At 40.6% G+C, this 27,674-nt stretch overlaps 1 protein-coding gene across 1 annotated transcript; it reads left to right on the forward strand.

Annotated features, from left to right (window-relative positions):
* The first annotated feature begins 1,084 nt into the window (after positions 1–1,084).
* LOC116782512 lies at positions 1,085–27,488 on the forward strand. The gene is made up of 5 exons (XM_032679264.1): positions 1,085–1,308; positions 2,625–2,782; positions 23,942–24,060; positions 24,469–24,613; positions 25,455–27,488. Exons 1-5 carry the CDS (start codon positions 1,085–1,087, stop codon positions 25,502–25,504), a joined length of 696 nt encoding a protein of 231 aa, XP_032535155.1. The 3' UTR covers positions 25,505–27,488.
* Positions 27,489–27,674: the final 186 nt, after the last annotated feature.

A 27,674-nucleotide genomic window follows, 5' to 3' on the forward strand; every position in this document is an offset into this window, starting at 1 on the left:
CCCTTAGGAGACCACTCTGGACACTTTGAAGCATGGCTGTGGTATCTTTAACTGAACATTTTTATCTCATCAACGATGTTTTTTAATGGACCTAGTATCATGTGATTTGAGACATTAATCCATAATTTGCTTCCTTTTCATCTCTTGAAATCATAAAAAAAAAAGTCATCAAAGGAAATCAAATGAAAGATGAGGCAAAGTGATGATCATTCGTATTCCTTTATGTTTCTTGTTTTCTAACATAACTTCTCTATAACAGGAATGAATCTAGCCACTGAGAATCCCATTGTTGTCTGAAGTATCATCCTGCCACTCATACACGCTCTCGCAAGAAGAACACACCACTATACACATCAGAGTAGTCAATTTTACCTCCCAAGAATCAGCGTTCAAACTGAGGATAAAAAAAATCAAAACCACACACACAAAAACCCCAACAAACCCCCCAACTTTATTGCCATTTCTGCCTTTCTGTCTTATACACAAAACTTTTACCATTCCTGTCTTCCTGTTCTTTACACTTCAGGGAGTTTTCTTTGTTTCAGTGGAAGCACAGCTATAAATGAGTTGAAACTTCTGCTTGTTTGTTCAGGAAAGAACAACAGAGGACTGGGACAGGACTCTCTTAGTGGATATGTTGCTGACTGGAAAAGCTTCTACTTCCTCAAGACGTTGAACAACACTCAGATTTTCCTTCACTTTTCCTACTTTTTTTTTGGTCTCCTCACTGGAACTGTGCCTGCATTAACAGAAATTTGAGCCAAATGAACGAGTCACACTCTGGGTTGAAAATTTTGAAATAGAATCATAGAATGGCTTGGGTTTGAAGGACCTTAAAGATCATCTAGTTCCAACCCCCCTGACGTGGGCAGGGACACCATACTCTAGACTAGGCAGATTAAAGACACATCCAACCTGTCCTTCAACACTTCTAGGGATGGGGCATCCACATCTTCTCTGGGCAAATTGTACTAGTGTCTTACTGGAAAATAACGGGGGGAGGGGGGGAAGAAAAAGAAAGAAAACTAAAAAGCATAGGAACAAAAGAGGGGAGGAAAAAAACCACTGGAAAATGCTAGGAAAAATGACCTCATTCTTGTTTGTGAATAGCCAGTACCTCGGTGGCAGGGCACGGCATCCCTCAGGAGGTTCAGAACTCTGGCCAGCGCCCGCCGCGTTCCGCGTGGGCGCATCCCGGCGCTGCCGTAGGGAGGCTGCCGTGGGGCTGGAGAGACGCTGCTCTGCAGGGATCACTCCTCGACAAGGAGGAAACACCTTTTCAGGCTCTTCCACAAAATCTACACAACCGTGGGTCTTTCAGGAACGGGTGGGAGGGATTTAGGTGTGTCTGTGGGATTGAGCTGCAGTTTCCCTGCTGTGGTAGAGGTGTTAGCTTTTAAGCATTAGTACATGAACTAGCTGTAGAGAGAGCTGATTGTGACTCTCTGGCCCCAGTGATTTCTTGGCTTGGGTTGAACGTGACTGCAAAACTCTTAGGAAATGTCAGGTTACTTTGCTATGACATTTCAATCTTTTTTTTTTTTTCCCCACTTTTGTTAACAGTGGCTTATAACTGCTTGCAGTGTTTTCTCTGAAGAAAAATGTATCCATGAGTAGAACACTGGCAAACTTCTGAGGATGTGATCATATGCAGATGTCAGTAATTCATGACGTGCCAGTGCATTACACGCTGAATGAAATGAAATGTGAGAAGATGAAAGGGGAAAAGCAAGGTCTGCAATATGGGGGACATTAAGATCCCTGAAGGTTTGCTTTATTAAACTCACATGTGTACAGCCCTCTCTGGTTGTTTTCCATTTGATGCTGGCCATCAGATCTCAAATCCATTTGCCCACCAGCTCCTTCCATCCCTACAATAGATGCTTTCTTTTACTTATTTTCTCAAGGAATTAAGCTCCTTGTCTTTGTGTGGCCACTACTTGGAAAGAAGGTAGATCCTGCCCTGCTACCTGCTCTCAGAGCTTGGGTATCCTGTCTTCCCAATATTCTGTGAAAATCAACAGCACTAGTGCCATGGGCTGATACAGGGTCTTCTCTCCTGAACCCCTTCACAGACTTCCTTGAGGAGACGTGTCTCTCTCTTGCAAAGACCCCATCCATCAGCTTTTGGGGTCCCCCAGGGAATGCAGTGTGATCTGGTCCTTCCAATGTTATTATAGCCTGTCTCACCTTTCCTGACACCGTGTCTTTGCAGGGAGCCCTCACTGTCCTTCATCAGCGCAGCTACTCTCCAGCTCTAAAGCTCTCAGAGACCTCTTAGCGCCAGGGAGCCCGGGGCAGCAGGAGCAGAAGGATGTGGCTGTCTTTGCCTCGTCACACGAGCCAGCGACTGCGGGGAACAGGTGTAGCAAACATCCCTTCCCACTCCCTCGGAGCAGGATGGCTCCCTGGGAGCCCCCCCGGGGGCTGGAGATGACAACCCACCCATCTTCCTCTGCCTGGGGGGCAGGAATAGGGGCACCCCCTGCATCCCCCCCGTTGTAGAAGTGATAACACCCACCACGGCTGTGGGGCACGGGGGGGAGGAGGGAACAACACCCACGCCAGAGCCTGTGGGCTGTCTGTGAGGACGTGGGGACACATGCATTCCCCCGCCGCCGCAGTTCCCGCCTCCCCGAGGGTCCCCGCCGCGCTCCCCGCAGCTCCCGCCGCCGCTGCTGCATCGAGGGCCCAGGGCGCCCTCTCCGGAGCGGGTCATGTCGGGGGGGACCGGCCGGGGCCCCGCTGCTGCTGCTGGCGCTGCCCAGCCCCAGGCCGGCGGGTGAGTGCTGGGACCGCACGGACCGCGTCCCACCGGGAACGGGATGGGGGGAGGGGAGGGAAGGAGGGGGCGACGGGGCCGCTCCCGTCCCCAAGGCATAGGGTTGCAGTCCCGTCCCGTCCTGTCCCGGAGCCGTCGCTGCCGGCAGGGAGGAGCCGAGGAAGAGCGATTACAGGAGACTGAAACAAACAAACAAACAAAAATGGACAGAATAATCAATGGAGGGCTTGGGGATTTTATTTCTTCATTTTCTGTTTTGTACAAATCGAAGCCTTTTCTGCTGGAGCAGCCTGAAAGAGGAACTTGGGTGGGAGCAAATCTGTTGTGATTTGGATGTTTCGTTTGGAAATGCTCGTGTGTTCTTTGGCAAGGGCAACCGATCTGTTTTCCCTTTTCATTCGCTGGGCTCTGACACACATTAACCAGGCGTTTACACGCTGCACTAATGCTTGAGTGTAATGCAGGCGCTGCCAGCTGGTCCTCGATGCCTTCCCTGCCCACTCATTCCCCGCGATCAGAGTGGGGAACTGCGGGAGAAAAGGCGATGGTGAAATAAGCAGCACAGGGTGAACCTACCTTAGCTCCCAAACCAGCCTTGACTTCCTAAACCAGAAGCCAGGGATGTCCATGAGGGCTAAATCCACCACTTGGACTGCACTACAGCAGATAGGAGGCTGTGGGACTCTGATTAACATTGCCAACCTTTTCCTCAGCTGTTCAATTACAGCCTGTAGTTGCAGCTTTATCTAAAGATACGTACTCTGCAGGAAGGCTGGGAATTCTGGTGTCTCCTCTCCTCAGCATTCCTGGAATGCTATGCTTGATACAAGGGCAGTTCTGTGACACTGCACCCTCCTGTCCCCACCCTCACACAGAAGCTCTCTTGTCTGGAGGACAGCTCCTCTTATGGTGGAGTTTTCCACATATCCCACCTGGGCAGAGGGATTAGCAAGACGACAGACAGCCATGGAGATGCAGGACGCCTCTGAGGTGGTCCTGGGTGTTGGCAACCATTACTTGTCAATCTTCTACTGTAGCTGTTTGAGCCATTTAAATGGAGAAGAAAATTCAAAGTAGGGTAAGAAAAGGCAGGTAAAGTGACGGCAACAGGTTCAGGGTGAATTTCTTCATTGTCATCTCCTGTTCTTGTAAGTCACTTGCAAGATGTAGGAGCATTCTATAACCATGTATTTCTCCCACAATCCCATACGTTCCTCTATGAGGGGAGGGGAGCAATGCCACAGGTCTTCACAGATTCTCCTTCTAGTGCCCCACAACTGCAAGCACATACCTAGTACTGTAAAGATCTCCAAAATCTGTTTCTGTCTTAGTCTAGAGTTAGATCTCTCTCATACTTTCAGTTTGGGTTCTCTCTTCTGGAGGAAATTTGATGAGATCTTAGGTGAGGAAAGCACAGCTGAAATGTCTTTATGTTCCTTATATGCTGCCTAGAAAGAGGTAGGAAAAAATGGCAGGATAATTGTGAAATGCAGCTGGGGGAGTGGATGCATTCTTACTTGTGTTTCAGGAAGCATATAGGAAAAAAGAGCTATATACTTATTTCCAGGGCTAAAATGTCAATGGCCTGAAAGTGAAACTTCTGTCTAGAACACTGAGTTGTGAACTCCCAAGTCATTACAGCTACTGTTCTAGCTGGAAAGGAACATAAAAATAATATACAATACAACTGCTACAAGAAATTATCAGCACCCTACCAATGCTGGGATAATGCTAATAGAGAAAAGAGAAGTAAAAAAAAAAAAAAACCCAACCCACTTGGTCCTTTCTGCTACTCATTAAGCCATGGCTTCACATCAGAAGCGTTTTTACTGAATGAAATATCTTTGGTTACAGGATGAGACAGGACAAGACCAGCATCAGTGACATGCTAGAATATAGCAGAAACACAGTAGAAAAAAGAAAAAAAACAGAAAAAAAAAAAAAACACTCCCATGAGACACATTGCCATGGAAATCTCTCACGATTTAAAGTAACAATTCAGTCTTGCGTATCTTTGCATGTATTTTCTCAGTTGATCATATTCTAAATTTATGTTACTCTACCTAGAATTTAGAAGAAATAAATGTACCATTAACAGAGGTTGTAAGCAAAGTGTAGACATAAATAGTATGTTATACCGAGTTATCAGCCTGTCAAGATATGTTATATCCTACCATAAGCGCAGCAGTCGTGACAACAGCTCAGTGCAAACCGCTTAATAAACCTAGTGGAAGAGGAGACCAGTTTAGCCCCTTGCAATTCTCTCTGATGCCTATTTTAAGAAAGTACTTTGTGTTTTCTATAGTCAAAGGGCAGTCAAAGCATTGTGGTTTGAGCAGGAAGAAATCAAATGACATCTAACTGTAAAGTGCTTATGGAGAGTTGTTAAAGGAGAAAAGTCCTTTGGACCCTGTGTCAGAGGGACACATTTTTGATTCTGTGTACACTGCTTGGATTATTAAACTATATGAGGGAATGGTACAGAAGAATTGCTGGTGCTCTGTGAGCCTTCCACAGGGCCTTGCAACTATAGCTCAGGTGCTCTCAGTAGCGGAAATTTAGAGTACCCATTAGAGAAAGCACAGCTATTCGGTGCTACTCACAGAAACAATTTGCTACACTGAAATAAATCTTTTTTGAACTAATTTGTGCGGGAGATTGTCCAGGACCCACTCATGCAGGGAACTGAAGTGTCAGTTATTGTACTCTGATCTACCAGCATATTAAAGGCTCTTACTACTTAAAAAAAAATAATCCTGATACGTATTTATTTTAAAATAAATTTCCTGTCATAATCCGCTTTTTTTTGGACAAGAAGTTAGCTCAGGATTCTGCAGTTCATTCTAGTGTCGCAGATCTGAGTGGAAAGGACTACTCTGACTTTTTATACTCTTCTAAATCCATGATGGCACGTTCAGTGATTTCACTGGGGCCAGGATTTTGCCCTATTATATTAACTGGATGACTCTTTCCAGACATATGAGTACAGTTGAAAGTACAAAACATAATTCAGTGATATTTCTACACGACCCAGGGAAGCACTGAGCAGAAATGGCACTAGTCCATCCATTGAAAGACTTAAGCTGCCCACGGCGAAGCTACTTAGCTCAGTTACAGCATCACAGTGACAGAGTTGTGCTGATCCTGGAGCCAGGGCCAGCTTGTCTGTGCTGCCATCCATGACACACAGAGGTTTGTTGTACTCAGTTTCATAACCAGAGGGGTTTTTTAATGCAAAAACTTTTTACTCATTTATTTGCACCATGACTCATAGAAATAACTTCAGGTATTTATGTATGTATCATGTAATCTATATATAATGAACTAGTTAGTTTATTCTGGATGAAGATAGTATTCTGTGAGCCGTAAAAACAATGAGTTTTAGAATCATGGAATCATTTAGGTTGGGAAAAACTTCTAAGATCATTCAGTTCAACTGTTAATCCAGGTCCATTGCTAAACTATGTCTCTAAATGTCAACATCTACAAATCTTTTGAATACCTCTGTGGATAGTGACTCCACCACTTCACTGGGCAGACTGTTTCAGTGCTCAACCACCCTCTCCAGAAGAAATCTTTCCTAATATCCAAACCTGGTGCAACTTGAGGCCATTTCCTCTTGTCCTATCACTTGTTACTTGGGAGAAGAGACCAACTGCCACCTGGCTAAAACCTCCTTTCATGTAGTTGTGGAGAGTGATGAGGTCTCCTGTCACTCTCCCTTTCTCCAGGCTAAACAATCCCAGCTCCCTCAGTCCCTCCTCATAACATTTGTGCTCCAGACCCTTTCCCCAGCTCTGTTGCTCTTCTCTGGACATGCTCCAGCACTTCAATGTCTTTCTTGGAGTGAAGGGCCCAAAACTGAACACAGGATTTAATGTGTGGCCTCAGCCCTGAATACAGGGGTATGATCACTGCCCTAGTCCTGTTGACCAAACTATTTCTGATACAAGCCAGGATGCTATTTTCTTACATGTCAATGCTGGGTGCTAATATCTTAAAAATGGAAGAGTTTCTCACATCCAGTCATCTGCTGAAGGACATCACACAGACAAGATTCTCTCATTGCTTTTAAACCGTATTTGAACCATATTTTTGAGAAGCCAAAGTATTTTATATACGTTGAGTCAATCCTTAGCTGGTCTGATTCATGCATAAACTGATCTCTCTTACTTAGATAAGCAAGCCAAGAGTGTAACCATCTTCTATTCCTACGTATAGGCCATCTCAGCTGTCACAACTTTTTATGTGTCACTTGTAAGCCACAACACTCCTTGCAACAAAAGGAGAACTGTCATGTGAGAAACTTGGTATCTCATTTTCCTCAGTGATATGTCCAAAGTCATATTAGAAGTTTGTGGAGTATGAGGGTGCACCAACAGCCCTGAACAAAGGAGGAACAGAATTCAGGCTCAAGCACTAGGCACTCAGTCAGCCACACTGCTTAACTGGTACTTCTGTCACTGGCTTGTCCTTGCTTTTTAAGGATGTCTTCTAAGCTACTATTTAGTATGAAAAAGATTTGTAGCAGTATATCTTGATTTCATCACAAGGTTTGATGCTTATTTTGATGACCACTATAGATTCAGAAATAAATTCAGTATTTTTAAAAACTATCATACTTTTTAAAACTATGAAAAGACAGATGAATTTCTGTAGGAAATTTATATAGGTTTTGTATAAATTTTTGTACAGTTATCTTTTTTGTTCCTTGTACATTTTAAGAACAAAAAGCATTCAGAGTCAGCCATAGATGTTTAATCTTCTTCAGTTTACTTTCAGAAAAAAAAATCTCATTTTGGATAAGGAAGTTATCAAATGAACTAAATACTGGACTAAGCAAAAAAAAAAAAAAAGTCTGGGTAAAAAAAGAAACCACGTTCTAGCAGATGACTTTTTTGGCTGGGAAGAAACTTAACTAGACAGATATGAGACAGCATTAGAGACTTCAGCTGAGCAAGGAAATTTATAACAAATGACTTTTTACGGATTAACTTGAGATAACTACAAAGCCTCTGATCACCCTCAGCCTACCTTACTGTTTATTCATAATTTCTAACCTCCAAGAAGTAATTACTGGGAATCTCTGGTCCATCAGAGTCATCAGTTTAGATTCTCATCCTAAATCCCAAACACAACTCTATGCCAGGTACTAGGGAGAAAATTAACTCTACCCCAGCTGAAACCAGGACGGTGAGATGAACACACGGGCCCATATAAACTCCAGACAGTGGACAGCCACACTCACAACAATCTTAACACAAGCAACAAAGATGTTAGGTGTTTCTAAAGTGCTCACTGTAATAATAATGCTGTTCAGACATCTTGCTTCTACTGATTCCCTGTTGGAGCAAAGGGACCCTTTGCTTCATTTTTTCACTCCTCATTGGCATGAGTGCTTCTGGGGTTGTGCTAGACTTGCCATGGCTTTTAAACTGTTTGGTAAATTTCACTTTTCTGTTTGGAACTGGACCTGGAAACAATAGTTTAGAAGAAGCATGTGAAAGGAAATAGTTAGAAAAAGACATAGTGGAGAAAGTGTATCTTTGTTTAGTATTTAGTAAATATGGGTGGCAGATGTTAAGAATGACATATCACACCAGATGTTTTACGAATGTTAGGAAAAAGGAACATTACAGCCATAGCATGATGAACCTATTTGTTAACCTTTTTGGCAGGAGCTGAAGGGAGGACGTACACATAAAAAATGTAGTGTGCAGCAATTTCGGAGCATGTGAGGAAGGTTAACCATTCTGCAAACTTGGGTCAAATCCTCATTTATGTAAAATGATGTAATTCCACTGTACTCAGTACAGTTATGTTGATTTATACCAGATAAGGATATCATACCTATCCCTATATTTAATTTGTTTTCCTAATTAGAATTGAGATCAGAACATAAGCAATGTTCAGCACTCCTTCAGGAGTTATTAAAATTTTAATTGTTAGAAGAATGAAATACTATAACTCTCATATCCTAAATCAAAATAATATATAACTTCACAAAAAATCTAATGGGAGGACTTATTCCTGAGAATCTTGATTTGTAATTTTTATTCTCAGTCATCTGGAATTAAAATTAATTATTAACAGCCTAAATGGCTCCAGCGCAAAATAAACCAATCTTATCAGTTTGGAGGATATTTGATAAGATAAGCATGATCATAACTTTCTCTGGTCATGAAAAAAAATGAAAATTAAATACATGGAAATAATTTACAAATAATTATCTAAATCAAATCTAATCCATTTGAAATTTGCCATCATTCCTCAGTGATCTTGTGAATTCCTGTGACTTGTAAAAATTTTAAGAGTAGTTTTTGAAGGTCTTGAGACTTTCAAAGCTCTCCATGAACTATATAGAGATAAATTTTCTAAGCCTTTGAATGACTTAATTTTCCATACTATATTCTCAAAAGTGGTTGAGTACCTAGGAATCTAAAACAAATAGAAAATGATAAAGCTTCTGTTGGTTTACCACAACTGAGCTGAGCCCAGAAAGTGCCCATGCACTTTGCATAGTGACTTAAACCACCAGAGGGAGAATAACTTGGTTACTGAAGACATTGATCGCCACAAACATACTTTCAAGGCTATGATTTTGAAATCGATTAGGAATTTATAAACACAAATGCCATCAGAATTTTAAAAGGCTGTTGCAGGTGTACCCTGCAATCTGAGCTCCTGGCCATGCCAAAGGTAATGGGGCAGCAGCAGGAATAGATGGTACCAGAAATAGGAATAAAAAGAAATATTTTTATATCTCCTTGGTGTTGGAAGTCAACTGCTGAGAAAGCAGGAGTCAGAAATGAGTTGTTACAGGAAGAAGAAGAAGAAAGCATTTCACTCAGAGGGGCTGTCACTGTGAGGTCTGGAAAGAGACTGGGAGCTGTTCCTGCACTTTCTGCTTCTCCTGGTATTGGAATGGGAAAGGAAAGGCAGTGTCAAAAGTTACTTCATTTCCCTCAGTGCCGTCATGGTAACGGTGTAATTTAGTGATGGTTTCTGCAGACAGCCTAAGGAAGAAATAAAGCCATCTCTAATCTGCTGGTAGTTGCTGGAAGTGTGTTTTTGTTCATAATTTTAGACTTTGTTCATAATTTTTTTCGATTGATATTGCAAAAATAACTTTCAGATTTCTGACATAGAGTAGTTTTTCTCACTCTATTCAGTGGAAAATGTTGTCTGTTCCATCATTCACCACCAAGATGATCCCTAGAAATATCTCCAAAGCAATAACTCTCTACTTGTTAATCTCACATACCTGAGATGAAAAGCTGGAAAAGAGTCTTTTTCAATATCTGTTGAATTTTTCTGTTTACTGTTGTATATGATAGCAATAAAATATCATACCACAAATTCCAAAGTTACATTTGAAGAGTAATATCTCTCACAAATTCTCATTTGGGATCCTGTTGACTATACCAATTTGTTATGAGTGGTTTAGGCCACTTAAAGAATCACCATCAAAGGTATTAGCAAAAGCAAGTTTTAATATAAATCAGTGAAAGTGTGACTTAAGAGAGTTCGATGGTAAGGGTGACTATTTCTTATTTCATCAATGAAACATACAGAGCAACATCAGATCAGAATCAATTTAGAACCATTTACACAGTGATCAGGGATGAAAAAAAGGTGAGGGTGCAAAGGGTAAGGGTGCAGAAGGGTTGAGCAGCAATTAATCCTTGACTAATCACTACAAATTCAGTGAGATATTTGCTTCAAATGCCTTGACTTCTCTCAAAGGGCGAGGGTTGAGCCTCAAGGCATGGGATGGGTCCTCTGAGTATTGCAAACTTGAGAGCCTGCAGGCTCTGAGAGACATTCCACTTAGAGGGAGATGCTGGCAGTCTAGTGCAAAGGTCCTCACTTGGGATTGCAAGGTGACTGGCTTTACTCATCAGTAAATTTCCATCCCAGCCACAATCCAGGTTGGTAATTACTGGAGTTTTGAGAACACCTGTAACAGTGGTACGGGAGGCTATGATTCAGGTAGGGAATGTTCCAAGGCTGTCAGAGGATGACTGATTATTCCTGCTCTCGTCCTTCACCTTAGCCAGGCATCAGAAGTACCTGATACAGTCAAGGGATGCTTCACCACCCAACTCATTAGACAAAGGCCAGGATCAAACAGGAATCCCCAAGATCATAGAGTAGATCTGAGAAGGGGTGGGAGATACATCACCACAGTGTCTTGTTCATCATTTCCTTAGCAATGTTTGCCCCAAGATAATTTTATTCATTGGAAGTTTGGTTTAATGATACTCATACACTCTTCACTGTTGCACTAGAGATTATACTCCAAAAATAAGGCAGAAAGGAAACGTGATTTTTTTTCTAAAGTGCTATTAAAAGTCTCACTAGGCAATTCCATGTTTCTTTAGGCATGCAGAACACTAGAAAGTCTGAGCCTTTAGATAAACAGGCTCATGGAGAGCTGAGTTAAATAAAACATGCTATAAGATATGTACTGTAATGCATAGAGGCCGGTAAGGGGCTGGTCTCAAACATCTGCTATCTAGAATATATAATGCATTGGTTTTAGGAGATAAATAAACTGGGATTTTCCTGCTTCCTTTGGGAACCCATGAGTCTAAACCACCTCAGCAGAGTTAATTAATTTTTCCTGTAATTCATTGTAAAATTTCCCTTAAATAACTTCATCCTATTACTCATAGTCTTACCTCATGGCCTGTGGTCCCTCTGAAATTTAAAATTACATATGCTGTGTATGTAATACACACATAGATACTTTCTATGTCCCCTAGCACTGTCATTAGATTACATTATACTTGGCTAAATTTCAAAAATATTTTTAACATAACCACTATTGTGTCATTTAGGTTTAATTAATTACTTGTTTATATTTCTGGCGGTTCATTAATACCTTCGTGTTGCTCAGTTACAACCCACTTGAACAACGAATTAACCTGGACTGCTCACTAAATCAGTGCTGCAACAAAACTGCAATATAAATCCACACAATTCTAAACAAACATATTGTTGATCTATATTTGGGTTAAAAGGGGTAAATCAACCTATACCCCTTCCTAGACTCCATCTATCTGCATCTTCTAACATTCATTACCTTTCCTTTTGCATGTCGTTTCTTTCGTTCACATCTGTATTAAATGTGAAATAGAAGCAGAATCTTCATTCAAATTGAGTGAATAGGCTCTGTAGAATTTTACATTTAAAAGGAAAGTGAAAAATAACAGAAAACAACTATCAGTGATTCAAACCCTCTATTTTGATATTGAAGGTTTGATATAATAGTAGAATGTCCATTTCAATAAAGAGGGCAGAGGAAGAAATAAGTGCTCTGAGCCACTCTACAGACAGGACTGGTAGAAAAGCGAGAGAGTTAAGTTTAACTTGTGAAGGATTTGACAAGTTTATTCTGCACATATCTGGCACTCTTGGAACCATATAGAAGGGGTAATTCAGGTACCTCTGGACCTCTCTCAAAGCCAGTAAACTCCCACAGCTAGAGCACAGCATTTCCTCCCACCTCTGTAATGGCAGGAGATGAAAGCCACCATGGCATCTTTTCCCTCACTAGGTTTCAAGAATTTCCTCAGAGAGCACGGTTATCATGACACAGGTTGTGCTGCTTACTTAGTGAGACTGTGGTGTAGTACAGTGTATATGCTAGAGGAGGAACTGGAACAGAATCCATGCAGGATAAGGCCACCACATCACCTGCTTCCCACTTGCAGTGTTCAGGCAAATGCCTAAAAGAATCATAAGAACTTTTTTATCCTTATATTTGCCTCCTGGTTTCTGTATCCATTTCTCTTCTCACTTTTCGTGTCCAAGCCCTTTTTCAGAGGTAGGATGAGCAAAAAATTATAGCTAAAGCTGAGAAAATGACCTGAGGCTTAAGAATGGCCAACAGAATCTGCAGAAGGACAGACCTAAATTACCAACCCAAAAAGCACCCAGGAAATGTGACCTCCAGATTTTGGTAAAATAAATCTCAGGACTAGAACTCTCTACAGTTTTGTGGGATTAGGAAACACATCTCAATATTAAAGAGTTCCCCAAACTCTTTAAGGTAGACTCCCAGGGAGTCTGAAAAAGGGTGGACTCGCTGAAATAGGAACAAACTGTAATGGTGACCAAGAAATACATCTGATTTTTTTTCTTTTGGCTTTTTCCAGTGTGCATTAATTATTACAAACAAAACAAAAATAAAATCTTAATGTTCAAAAAAAGGGACTCAAAGAGCTTTGGTCTCTCTCTTCTTTAAGTAGCAGGGACATTTGTTGCATCTTTCAATAACTTTGCTCACTGCAAGCTGATTCCCTTCTATTCCTGGAATAAGGTGGTGAACAAAAGGTATTTATCCAAAGGTTACTTATAATCTAAATACACTTACTGAAGAATCATGGCTGATACTACTCAATGGTGCCAAAAGTATGTATTTTGGTGTCTGGCCGTACATGAAAAATAAAATGTGAATTTGAAATATATTTACTGCAAAGATGGCTGAGTGCATTATTTTTAGATCCACAGTTCAATGTGCAACTCTAATAGCCACCTACTTGACAGGAGAGGTAAATGCGACTGATACTGTCAGTCAGAGCATACCCAAGTGTCTTTCCTTTTTGTCCCTTTCATGAGCAGCCCTAAATAAAATAGCTCTTCCTCTTTCTTTCATTGTATTTTGAAATTCTGCTATAACCCTGAATAAAGAGCATGTTCATGTCTCAGGCATTTATGATGCTCTGAGCAATCTGATCTAGTTGATGTCCCTGCTTATTGCAGGGATATTGGACTAGATGACATTTAAAGGTCCCTTCCAACCCAAAAAATTTGGTGATAATACTTGCCACTGTTGTAAAATCAATTTTTAGCTCTTGTACCTCTGTATTAGTAAGGATGGGATTTATCTCAATTTCAGACAGCCCTACTGTAGATGTTTGTTTCTGTGCTGTTCATCCAGACTCAACTTATTGTGTCTGTTGTGTTACAAACACCCATCTTAGGATGAAGTGACTCCCATCTGACAAAGCACATATGCACCTCTCTTTGCCACCATGATAAACTCACTGATCCATTCAGTTCTGTATCTTATGTTGCAGAAATATGAAGGGGGACAGATGAAGCCTAAAGAGGGTCAGATAAAGCCTGTTTGTTTCTTTGGCTGCTGTTGCTGCTTTAAAAGAACTGATGTCCAAAATTAGCAATTTTCTCCAGCTAAATTAATTTGGTCCACTACTGGAGATAGAGGACACCTGCCTCACCTCTTAGGAAGGCTGAGCTCCACATGAACTCATTGCTTTGCTTATTTTTGGACCCTACAATGACTATTCTGTTTTGATATTATGACACAGTGAACCCCATGACAGTGGCCGTGCAACCTCACCCCTTTTCATCATAATTGCATTCAAAAACAAGTCGAAGAGACACAACCTTCATTTCACTGATGAATGTTTCTACTGGAGTTCATTTATATTCTTAGTGGTGAAATGTATTCACATGCCATAAAAGTCTGTCATTGTGTTGGCCCTGATTCTCCACTGCTTGCACCTTGTTTTATTTTCACTAAGATATGATCTGATGTCTTTCTCTTGAGCCTATGTGATAGAAAAACATGTAGGGAAAAATAATGCTTCCCTTTTACACTATAGAAAGAGCTAGATAATTTTTGTAAAACCACACAGAGTGTGGGTTCTCATGGGGATGAGCAATGTGTGGTCCTGGCTTTCTGGTATAAGGAATACATTTTGAGAGTTCTGCGGCTCTGAACCTGAGGTGTAGGGCAGAGGGAGCTTGCCAGCCTGCACAACTAGAAACATGAATCACATACAAATGTGGAGTGAGTAACTCACTTTGGGCTTAAATTTCCTAAGAACCTCTGCACTTTTTAATGCCATTGCTTGGTAACCCTTTGGTTTATCTTTTTAAATGTAGACTTAAAGCTGGTATTTGTCTCACCTGACCTTACTAATCTAAAAATTGTGTGCTAATCTAGGCTGCTCAGTAACTGTGTAACACCCTTTTTAGTTGCTAAAATGAAGAAGATGAGTCAGTCCCATACAGGTGCTGGAGAACCCATTTCCAATGGTTCTGGAGTAGAGATAGTGCATGACAGAGGGTCGCATTTGGGGGACAAGGCTTGCCTACACAAAATGAAACACAAAGAGAGTTTCTTCCCTGCTTGTATTAAATGTTTTGGGCCATATGTTTACAAGCTCAGAATGGTAGAAAAAGGACAAGAAAGTTTATTAGTGAACTATTTTATGTGCTAGGCTAAGCAGAATGATTATTATACGGAGTGGATAACCGGAAAGGTTTGGCATTTTGACACGAGACTGAACAACTGAAAGCAGTCCTGAGGTTTGAATACCTATGTGGAAATTTATGTTCTGACATCTGCTCATTTTTCAATATATGGGATGTGGTTTTGTAAAATTAATAGCAACTTGTCTATAGCGTCAGGAAAATAATAACACTGGAAAGAAAGAAAAGGGTTCTAAAACAGCTATGGGAGGTTCATGACCTGCAAAATTTCTTCTTTAGGTGATTCTTCATTCCTAGAGATAGGAGTCAAAAATGGATATCTTTGTGTTGGAAGGAAAATAATGTCAAATCTAGTAGCAATCAAATGCCTTCTGGCTGCCATCTGCATTTGGTGAGCCCTACCACACAGTGCAAGACATCAACCTTGTGCATCTGTACATCTACTACAGATTGTAACATTTGACACAGGGGGTGAAGGAGTGAACCAGATCAACCTGTAGTAGGTAGCCTGGAGGAGAATACAGTGTGCCTTTTTGCTGTAAGTGTGGCTAACTTCCCTGAAAAATGCCCCATGGATAAGTGACTGAAACTACTTCATTATACTGTAAAAATGCATATTTTATTCATCAGCACTGATAATGCCAAATTATAGGATTTCAAACAGGCACTGAGGAAGGACCAAATAAAACAAAACCTTATCACTAGATAGCTTAGCAATTTTAATATCAGGATTTCAGCAGTTTAAATAACCTTTTTTTCATAAAATGCAAACCTATCAATGTATTGTGCTCAGATGGCAGCTGATGAGAAACAAGATTCTCCAGACACCTTGTGTTTGCTTTGGTAGCAAAACAAAAATGTAAGGCAAGAGTCAGTGAAGGATGGCAGTCAGATTTTTTCTATGTGCCTTGTGAAATATGGTATCTTTTTGAAGCCCCAAGTGCTGAAGTGATAATACACGACAATCTGAGTTTTCCTGTTTCATATCTGGGTCCACGGGTTTGAGAACAAAAGCTTGAAAACACTGAATCTCGAGTTTCATGGACAAGTGAAAACAGCCCATAAAGCAAAAGAACTCAACAAACCTAACTTGAAACGTATTTTTTACTTTAAAACACCAACCATAAAATTCTTGGTTAATGTAATGGATTTCAAAAATTGCAAATTAGCTATATTTTAACGAAGCTTGAATCCAGTTGACAACACAGTTTACTAATATATAACATTGATTATTCAAACTGCACCAGGAACAGACGACCAAAAAATCATGAAACCATAGAATGCTTTGGGTTAAAAAGGACCTTAAATCGTCTAGTTTCAGCTTCATGGGCAGGACTCGGCCATGGCCAGAGACACATTCCACTAGACCAGGTTGCTTGAAGTCCCATCCAACTCACCCTTGAACACTTCCAGGAATGAGGCATCCACAACTTCTCTGGGCAACTTTTTCCAGTGCCTCAACACGCAGCACTCACAGTAAAGAATTTTTTCCTAATATCTAATGTAAACCTACTTTCCTTCAGTTTGAAGCCATTCCCCCTTGTCCTGTCACTACATACCCTTGCAAAAAGTCCTTCTCCAGCTCTTTTTTATTCCCTTTAGGTGCTGAAAAGTGCGCAAAGGACTGGAAGGAAGCTATTAATAACCTAATGTGTCATCTACACAGACATACCTTTCACTCTCTTACCCAAGGATGAAGCAAGATACTGCTGGAGCTTGGATTGGGATTCCTCTGCTCCTCTTCAGTACTCTTAGTTGGCATGAGGGGTTATACAAACTGGAAAAACAGTCCTGACTTGCTATGTCCACAGGTTTCTGCTTATACACAGGCTCATGAAGGACTGTACAGAGCTACTTGGTCTTTTGAAGCTGGCAAATCTACCTGGTACTTATGTTTCTAAATGATTATTCTGCAAGTGCAGCTTGTCTGTGCATAAGTAATCCTATCACAAGTAAATTTGACCTTAAAGATGAAGATGAAACCAAGAGGCAAAAAGCAGCAAAATCACACCCTTCAAAGACAACTGCTTGGCTGCAACAATCCCGTACATTGAATTCTCATTTAATTTACTGAAATCCATGTTTTTATTTGAATTCTTAGGCTAACATCTAAAGTAAATAATATACATTTGGACAGTAAATTTCTTTTATATCCAGTTCTCCCTTGGAAGGAAATTTTTTGTTTGTTTTTGCTTTAAAGGCAGATTCACTCTTCCAGTTAATAGTAGGGAGTTAAAGAGATATTTCATGGAAGTTAAAGTTGGTTTGAAGATACATCAAGTTATTTTCTTCAGTTACTGAAGGCCATCACTCATGACAGGAAATCTATGGAATTTATTCAAAGCACAGCCACTTTCTGAGATTTTCACATTCTCTTTGGTTCAGATTTGAAAAATAAAGTATTAAGATGTATTTCTGGCTTTCTGAACATCCTGGACTAGGTCCATGGGACTGAGAGCTCTTGTGTCACAGATGGCTGCAGAGAAAGAGATGGAAAATCCATTGCTATCCAGTATTTGTTCTGGCATCTCTGCCGTTTGCCTACCAGCCATTAAAACACAATAGTGCTTCTCATGGGTATAAAGCTGTGGCGACTTATTCAGTGTTATGGGTAAATTCCACTTCAGCCAGGTACATGGAGGGGCTTCCGTTCTTCCCGTTACTTCTATAACAGCTGTGGAGAGTCAGTCTCATCGAACACCTTCTGCGAACCATCGTGGTGCCAGGCTTCAATGTAAAAGCTCTTCATAGATCTTCTAGCACAACACTAGCACCAACAGAAATAATCAGCTGGAATAAGATATCTTTCATGAAAAATACAGATTTCACCCTCCTAAGTAAAATGCAAAAGATTTGTGAGGAGTTCTGTGTGAGTGCTCTACATTTGCATTTCAGTGCTAATTGGAGTGATGAACACAGGTCCTACTTCTGCAGTAACGTGCTTAGACATCAATCACTAATTGTGGCTCAGTGCAGCTAAATACCTTTGCATTTCTTTAGTATTAGTACTTTCAGCCCAATGGTACATGGGCCCTAAGGTTACATTTTGGTTCCACAAACAGTACTTGGTACTTCTTCAAGTATGTCCAGAATTTTCTCTCCCTTCTTTGTTTCCACTGTCACTTAATGACATGTCTTGATTTCCCAGATCCAGCTGAATCCCTCCTGAGACAAAGCCCTTTATTCTTCTGCCTTTACACATACTGAATGCCTCACACCCATAGAGAGTTTTTATTCTGCTAGCAGCGAGGGATGGAGAAGTTCTGGGCACTGCTACCTTGAGGTTACTGCATTTTTTTCCTCAGGTACATTCTCACAGACCACAGGCATTGTGAAATTATCAATGACTGGGGACGATCATCTCCCCAGGACAAGAAATGGTTCCATGCTGCTGTGTAGGATTTGACGAACAGATGGCTGTGTTTGGCGCTGACGATTTGCGGGGTGAATTTCAGGGCTGGACAAAGCAAATTGCAGGCAGAGACCTTTGAGAACAGCTGGAGACTTTACTGCTAATTGCCTGATCTAGTGAGATGTTCTTGGCACACAGCTTCATGACAGAAGGAATTACAGCGCCTGATTACCAGCCAGAAATGCCAAAGGATAAAATCCACCTTGTCTGAGGAAATGGGAGACTCGTAGGCCCTCTGTGTGGGAACAGGGCTAGGAGGCACACAGAATTGTTTACAGGGGGCCACATGATCTCAGTACGTGCTCTCCAGGGCCATATATCTTTCCTGCATTCAAGGGAGGAGGTAATTCCTGGTCTTTGCATTATCTCATCTGAGTAAAGAACATACTGTAGCCTGTGTGTTTCCACTGAGCACTAAAGGAATTTTGAAAAGACTTTGTGTATTCTTAAAAGATCTCCTGAAGCTCATTTCTTAATAATGAAAAATTACATAATTTGTAGTAAATGTGGTTGTTAGATTTCACTTGACACATAACCCAGTCCTCTGGGCATGCAAGTCTGCTAATTCAGTCCTTCAAGACCTTGCAGATATTTACCAACACCCAGAGTTTTGTTTCTTTTTCCTCTTCCAGTCTAAGGAAGAGTAGAGAGCTGCAATACCCATCTCTGATCTGGAAGATAAACTGGATCTTTGTTTAATGGTAAGACTCAAGAAGGTGACAGTCCAGGTTATATACGAATTGCCATTCCTCCTTGGTTTTTTCGGTGTGTGAAATGATTCCCAATTGAAAGACATATACCTCTAAAATGAGTCTAGTGAGTTTTCCAGACCTGTTTTCTTAGTCTTTAGACCCATTTCTCCTTGTCTTATCCTTTCCCATCTTAACAATGTGAAGAACCATAAAAACCGTTGAAGAAAAACAATTCTGAACTGCTTAATCCAGCTGAATTATCTGACAAACTGTTGTAGACACTTGCAAAGTTAGGGTCTACATCTCATTATATCTGGTAAATAAGGAGCAGCTGGCATTTCCATGGTGTAGGGTCAATACTATATTTTATGCTGCAGGATGAATGATGAATTTGCACAGCCTTTTCCTGGACTCCACCTCCTCTTCACACTCTCTGGCACCTACAGGGAGTGAAAGGAGCTGGGCTGGTGAGGTCTGGACCATGTGCTCTGTCCTTCATGATTACTGAATGTTATTTAATGGGGAACACCAGTATTTTTTATACCCCAGAAAAAGCACGTTACTAGAGTCAGCGAGTCTAGTATAATTCTCAATCAGAATTTAAGCAGTGATTCATCACTAGTTTATTTTCAAGACAACATCCCAGAATCTTTTCCCTAGGGCTGGGGTATGAACTCTGTGTTTGTTACCCCATGGCTATTTCAGTAAAATCCGAGCAACGAGACCCAGTTCTCATAGAGACAACAAGCAGGCTTTCACTTCTACAAGTCTGTGGTCAGGAAGATCTAAATATCAGGTCAAACTGGTACTTTAAGCCACTAGAGAAGAGAAAAATCCTGAGGTGCCCAGATTGTTTGCACACTCTGCAGCTGTGTTCCAGCAGCACACTTGCATGGGATGATCATTGTTTATTCTGCTTTGTGAAGTGCCAAGTACTGAACTTTTCTGGACTTGGGTCATTCAAGACAATTTGTCCTGACAGAAGTGGCATCTTTTAAGAGGACAAGCACTTAACCTGAATATGAGCAAGACTCTCCTGCGCTCAGACCTGAAAATGACATTTTGATCCTGCCCATTGTAGACAGTACTCACAGTGACTTGCTATGGAAATGCCTTCAAATGCTGATTTCAGCTTCTTTCCAAATCACTCCACATACTCATGGGGAAGATTAGTTTTAATGCACAGCTTGTATAAATGAAAAAAAATAGCAAAAAATCCCGTGAGCAATTCTGCATACATGTACTCTTGCGTGATGGTAACACATCAAATACATTGACAGTTTTCTCCTGAAAATTTTTACAGCATATTTTGAGTAGGTGAGAAGGAGACAGTCAAAGAATACACAATTCTGTGTTCTGTGAAATGGTCTGTTTTTTCAAAGGTGTGAGAGCTGGCTGGTTTTATTCAGCTATATGAAAAGGTGGGTAAATCAGGACATTCGTGGACTCCTTCATTTTAAATGCTGTAAACAAAACAGAACTGCCTTTCCAGGATGTGCTGGCTGGTACAATTTCTTCGTGAGGGGAAGAAGAGGGCCAGGCACTAATCTCTTCTCTGTGGTGACCAATGACAGGACCTGAGGGAATGGCCTGAAGCTGTGTCAGGGGAGGTTTATGTTGGATATTAGAAAAAGGTTCTTCACCCAGAGGGTGGTTGGGCACTGGAACAGGCTCCCCAGGGAAGTGGTCACAGCACCAGCCTGACAGAGTTCAAGAAGCATTTAAATGATACTCTCAGACACATGGTGTGACTCTTGAGGATGGTCCTGTGCAGGGCTAGGGGTTGGACTTGATGATCCTTGTGGGTCCCTTCCAAAGCAGCATATTCTATGATTCTGTGATGTCTTAAAAAAGAAGAGAGAATTAAATCTTCAAGAGGAATTTCAGAGGAAGACTGTAAGTTTAAGACTGAGATATAAAGTTTAAATAGGAATGTGGGAAATATAAACAAATACAGGATAATGATGGCTTTATCAGAAGCAGCTTGAAGAAGGACAAGAGCTGACCAGACAGAACAGAGGTATGAAGGTCTTTGAATGTGGGGACATACAGCTGGAGCTTGATGTGAAGTGAAACCTGAATGCAGAGATGTCAGCCTTGTTCCCTCTCCTGCACAGTCTTGCTCCCCATCCATCTGCTGACAAAGAAGGGCAGGGCCACCACTTTGGCTATCTGGGCTGGCAATCCCTCTGCCATTAAAATTTGAGACAGCATAACTTAATGGGAAGAGTCAGTCTAGCAGAGAAAGAAGCTTGCACAGCTCTTTCTTCTGCTTTTGCACAGGGACTGGCCCTGCCACTTCTCACCTCTGTATGGAGAGGGCTAGTGAGCTATTAACGTCATTTATTCACCTTAAAAGAGGGGTTATATGCCAGCAGCAGCTCAGAGGGACATGATCACAGGGCAGTTGCATTCCCTCTTTCAGAGGTGTTGCCATGCATTCGTTTCTGCAGTTGCTGAGATGCAAAAGCAAACAGATAAGTTAGAAGAAAAATGAACTTGTACTGGGGTCCGCTGAGAATGGTACAAAGGGGAACAAAGACCTCTCAGTGGCACTCAGAGGTGCCACTCACTCTTATGTTACCGTCCAGGTTCCTTGGCAGCGCTTTGTGTCTTGCACCGACCTTGCTTTCCCAGTTAGTTGAATACGAGGGCTGATCTCCATGATTGTGCTGCTGCTTGTTTGTATTGAGGAGCAACAAGTAGCCCCGTTCACCACCCACCCTCCCCACTCCGAGGCACTGGGCACCCACTGAATGAGTGCTTGTATGGTAGAGCTCACAGCCTGTTCACAAGGCAAGACAAAAGGGAAAGGAAAAAGCAAATAGGTGAAAAGGACAAAGTAACAGTAAAATTATCATAAATCTAGTTAGTTACAAGCATACTAAATGTAACAAGAATCAAGGCCGGCATTCTCGCAGCCTGGCTTTGCTAGGGAGTGTTTTGTCTGGCATCATAACAGAGGTGAATCTCTATAATTAGTATAATCTTGAAATCGGTGGGATATTGGCACGGTAGGAATAGTGGCTACAGTTCAAGACCTCCCATTTAAAGTAGCCTGAGACCTGAAGAAAGAAGTCTTAGAAGAGAAACACTGATAAAACCCACAGCATATTTCAGAGTTCCAAAAACTTTAATCAGAATCACTGTTCTACTCACAAGAACAAGAATGGAAAAATCTAGTCCCTATTAAAAAAAAAAGCTCTGGATTAAAATGGTGATTTTTGTGCAGCTTCCAAAGGAAAATCCTACTTAAAGCTTCTGTTTCCTCATTTTAATAGATTCCTCTGGGAAATGCACATCTCCTTTAGAAAACACAGTGTGCTGTCCTTTGAACTTAGATGAAATTTGACATGGAAAATATAGCAGCTTGGTATTTTTGTTGCTGACAGGGTCAACAGAGAGTTATACCTACACAGAACACAATACACATATATTTATAGATATAGATATGTAAATAGTCATCTGCGCCGAAGGATAGGAAACAAGCTCAGGGTAAAAGACGACGAAGAAAAATGGAGTGTGTGTCTTGTTTCTGCTCTTACTTTGAGAGTGTGATTCTGCAATGTCAGGTCCAGCAAAATCATCCCACCTCTGTGGAGACTATATGACTTTCTATGCAAAAAAGACATATGACTGGTTAGGCAGAGGGGTAAACATACTGCATCGAACATGAGCTTTCTTTGATGGTGATCAAATAACTTAGAAAATAACTCCAGTGTGAGATATGCCTAGAAAGTTAGGGTGAACTACACAAGAATGTCGATAAGCCAGGGTCTGGGAAGGTAAACAGAAAGTAGGGTCAGACATAGATTTTAAAGCAATCTGGTCATATTCTTAACCCAAGCATGGAATTTCATGTTAAGCACATATGTGTTTAACATGCTCAGCACACTCCTGACTGTGGCCCACAGTGAGGGACAGTACTGTAGAACTCTGAAGCAGGGGGAACCTGACATGGGTTTTCCAACTCAGTGGAAAAGAGTGACATAGTCAGTGCTGTTGGACAAGTGTGCTGCTTTTGAGTATTGTTTTCAGAAAAAAACCTTGTAAGTTGATCATAAAAAACCCACCAGTTAAATAATATCTTTTGTCAGGAGTGGATTTACCAAGTGACAGATCTTGGGTGTTCATAGTTCTAGAGAAGTTTGCACGCATGTAACAAGTATCTAACCCCAGGGTAAACATCACTGTCAAGAATAGAGCCCAAACTAATCAATTAAGCTAAATCAAGGCCAAAGTGTGTCAAACATCATATCCCTCAGGAATTTAATTGCTCCAAAATAATTTTCAGGCCCTCATGGCTCAAATATTATGACTGTGTAAGCTCATATTCACTGCAATAATTTAAATTTTTTTTTTAATTCCTCTGTCACCCATAAAGACATTTCCAGAGAACCAAGTTAAATGTCTGGTTTATGTTTACTTTTTTCCAAGAATGAAAAACATAATGTGTGAGAATCATTTGACCAAATACAGCCATCTGTTTTCAAGCTAGTCACCCTCTAACTTCCCTTAGACTGTCTACGGAGAAAAAAAAACATTCTGAGCACTGTGTCTCATGTTAAAGACAGTTAAAATTAGCCTAACTGTGCCCTCAGAAAGCATATTTCTTCCTTTGTCTTGCAAGCAAGCTGAGAGACACTAGTTCAGATGTTCCCATGTACACTGAAAATGTCTAAAGTTAACTGAGATAATTTTTTGTGCTTTTTTTTGTTGATTTTTTTTTTCTTTTTAAGTGCCACCAGTGTTGTGCATTTAGTTCAACTCTTGACACAATTCCTGATTTGTGACTATCATCACTAGGTGAGAACACAGAGTTGCCTCCCTCCTCCACAGCAGGAGATCACTACTTCATTTTGGAAGACATAGTGCCACCAGCTCTTAGTTCTACAGTCATTATCATTGTCACCACTGTCATATCGGTGAGTGCTTACTTGTGTTTCCTGAAGTACATCTGCTCTGGATGCTGCAAAGCAATCCCAGTAGAGTCAGACAGAAGACGTGATCCCATCAGGTTTGAAGAACAAGTCTAATCGCAGCTCATCAGGTGATTTACTGAGCTGTGTTAAGAAATATCTGTAAGAAGAAATGCCAGACCACAGAGACATGCTATTCAGCAAATAATATTTAGTAGCAGACCCCTATTCAATATCAGGGTTTTGCATTACTGTACCTTCTGTATCTTTAACTGATTGTCTTCTGAAGTTTTCTGATGAAATGCTACTATAGGCATCAGTTTCTAGTAGCATTTGGCTCTCCTTGAAATATTTTTCATCTTGTCTTAACATCTGATCTACTGCATTTTTGTTGACACTTCTCTGCTTTCACAGTTAATAATGGATTTGGAGTTCAGCCATTGTTACCAAGTGTTCTCTCTTGGTGAGACAGAAAGAACCCAGGACCTTGGGAATTGTCTGAATTTGTCATCTTTTGAAATTGTAAAGACAAACTGGACACACTTTTGGAACTCCAAAGGCAAGCCTTTGCTCTCCATACACAGAAATCTAAATGATACATTACATCTTGCATCATATCAGAGGTCAAAATAAGTGACCTAGTGATCTTCTGACCTTCTAATCTTGAACTGATCTTCAGATCTTAATGCCAACAAGTGCTCACATTTCTGTTACTGATGGATCTTTCAAGTCCGTGTGTCACTTTTTCTTTGCTGTTGAAACATTTGGTTTTTGTCATATAACCAAGCTGCTATTTGGCATCTATCAGAACCAAAACTATATTGACTGTTTAAAAAAAACACTCAGCTCTTATAATTCTGGCTATGCAAGTGATATTCTTCCAGTTATATGTCCTAGACAGTGAGTGTACCATGTTAAAACCATGTTAAAACCATGTTAGCTGTGTGGACCCTTCCCCCTCAGTCTGGATGAAATTAAAAAAAATTATTCTGAAGATTTCCAACAGCAGGTATTTTTGAGGGATCAGCTGAGAAAATGAAGTTCAGAAGAAATGTCATGGAATGGCTCTTCTTGGGTCGTTTTGGCTTAAGATAGACTGGGAAGAGCTGAGAAGGTTTTTTTGGAACGGCTGATTTTGGGGTTTGGTCTGCAGGTCCCAAAGCAAAAGAAGTGCAGATAAACAAAGGCAAACATCCAGAGACAGCCTGTTTGAGACCTACCTGCGCCAAGTCTTTGAGATGTGTCTTGTTTACCAGTGGCACATTGGCTGAGGCAATGAACTCCAGCTGTATTTGCGCTCTTACAAACATATCTCTCCTGTAGACATTGGTTTTATGTCAACCTCTTCTCTTGTGCTTTAAAACAAAACCCAAACATAGTTCTGATCTATGTTTTTACAGCAAAAAAGGTTGGAGATGGAATATTTGAAATGCCTGTGAGGAAAATTTGAAAGAGAAACTCTTATTTTTACAAATCTGTCTGTGTGGGAAGAGCCAACTCACATTATTTTGAAGAGCTGTGTTGCCAGCAGTTCATGCTAGGCAGGTTTTGGATCTCATCTGTGTCTCTTGGGCATCTAGTGCTCCTAATTGAACTACAAAGAAGAAATACAAGATCCAGGACCACTTCTATTCTGGGAGAGGGCCACCAAAAAGCAGTTCAGCTCTATATGAAGACCTGGATGTCACTGAGCAAATAAAATCCATTATTCTTAACCAAATGTCCCTGCAATGGATCACAGAACTTGTGCTTAAAACTGAAATGTTTATTTTGCCAATTTGAAGCTGTATACAATGTTTTTCCTCTTAAATATGTATTTCAGTATCTCTGTGTATCTGTGTCACAAGTAAACTTAACTGAAGAGCTGATTTCTATCAGATGAAAGACTGCCCTTGGCAAATCAAGCATGTAATAAAACAGCAGTGTATTTGATAGCCGCTTAGGTAATTTGTTTCAGAATTAAGCCATCTAGAAAATCTTCAGACCTAAATCAGGAGAGAAACGATCACATTCGTTACAGCCATATGTGACAGCATTTCTTTTAATATATTACATTTATTTAAATTGTAGTTCCTAGCATTTCACTGAACAGGTCTAGCATACTACAGGCCAGTGGCTTCCATGCTAGCTCTGGGAGAGTTGGTACCCCAAACTTTTTCCCGGATATCTTTTCTTTGCAATTATAGGATGATTGTTGTCTCTTAAACCAATGACAGCTGCAGAATCAGATAATAATGTTATAAAGTGTACCAATATTAGTGATAGCAAAAGGGATAAAGTGTAGAGAAAAGAATTGGAAGAGAAGTCAAGAAAATATGTAGGCAATCAAAGATCCTTCCCACAGTGTATTATCATTCATTCAGAGGTGGGTGCAAAGGTAACCCCAACTGCTCCCTAACTTGTGTTCCCATTTCCTCATCTTTCTTCTGCTGATCTTGACTCCTCCAGCCATTTCCAAAGGTATCTTCAATCTCTTCCATGGTCCTAAGTCCCCATCACAGCCAAGACTATGAATGTAGCCCATTCATTCTCCTTATTTACCTGCCTTAATATTGTTTTTTTAATATTTCTCCTCCCATCCACTCCATATTTCCTGTGACATTCCCATTAGTCATGCCTCAGTGCACAACCCTTATTACTGTTGCCACTTCTGGGTTATTTCAATTCTATCTGCCAGAAATTATTGTTCCTGTAATTGTTCACTAGATGTTGTAGGGAACATTATAGAAATGAAACACAAACTATATAACCATATAAAAAAGGCTTCAAATGGCATTTATACAGTGTTCTTCATCTTTTCTTGTAAAATATAAAGCAATTCTTCCCACATTAAAGAAGAATTCTCACTTAAATACACCTGAAGGTCCTTAGAACGCTGCTACTTGCAACTATGCAGCTCAGTTCTCTAAGAAGTCATCTTGTACCAAAAAGAAGCCAAAGAAAGATGAGACCCCTGAAAGGAAGAATTCCACTTATAATATTCCTATACAGAAATTTACCTACATTTTGTCTCCTGCCTGTTCATTGTAAAATTCTTAATGTTTATTTGTATAAGCCTTCTTTCCATCTATGTTTGTCATTTGGGATCTCTTCCCTGTTTTTGTCCTCATGATCAGCTTTGCATTTTTTTCCAGAGTTTGTCTGGAAAAACATATTTCATTTTTGCCTTCATGTGCTGTTGTTTTGTATTTTAAAATTGCTGAAATATAGACTAATGCCACTCTTAAATGAATACAGCTTAATTTTAAGTCTGGTGTCTAAATAGTATGTAATCATCTTAGTCTGTAGACCAATGAAGTGAGATGCTGTAATAGTGAAAACAACAGAAAAGTTTTGAGGAGAAATATCTATGATATTTTGTGTTTTGTGTTTTATATTTTGTTTTCACTAAAACCTTTTCTCACACCTTAACTGTTTCTAATTGATAACCCTCAATAAAGACAGAAAATGCATAACTCTGATTCCTCTTCATCATTGACCTGTTTGGTTTGGTTACTTCCATTCTAGGTACCTCTGGTATCCTGGTTTTACAAAAAGGAAGGTTTGTTTCAACACATAATCAGCCTGCTGCTGGGGTTCTTCTGTCTGGGAACAAGGAAGTCCCTCTGCATAGGTTGGAA

The sequence above is a fragment of the Chiroxiphia lanceolata genome, chromosome 2, assembly GCF_009829145.1.
Source record: "Chiroxiphia lanceolata isolate bChiLan1 chromosome 2, bChiLan1.pri, whole genome shotgun sequence".
In the NCBI taxonomy this organism is placed as follows: domain Eukaryota; kingdom Metazoa; phylum Chordata; class Aves; order Passeriformes; family Pipridae; genus Chiroxiphia; species Chiroxiphia lanceolata.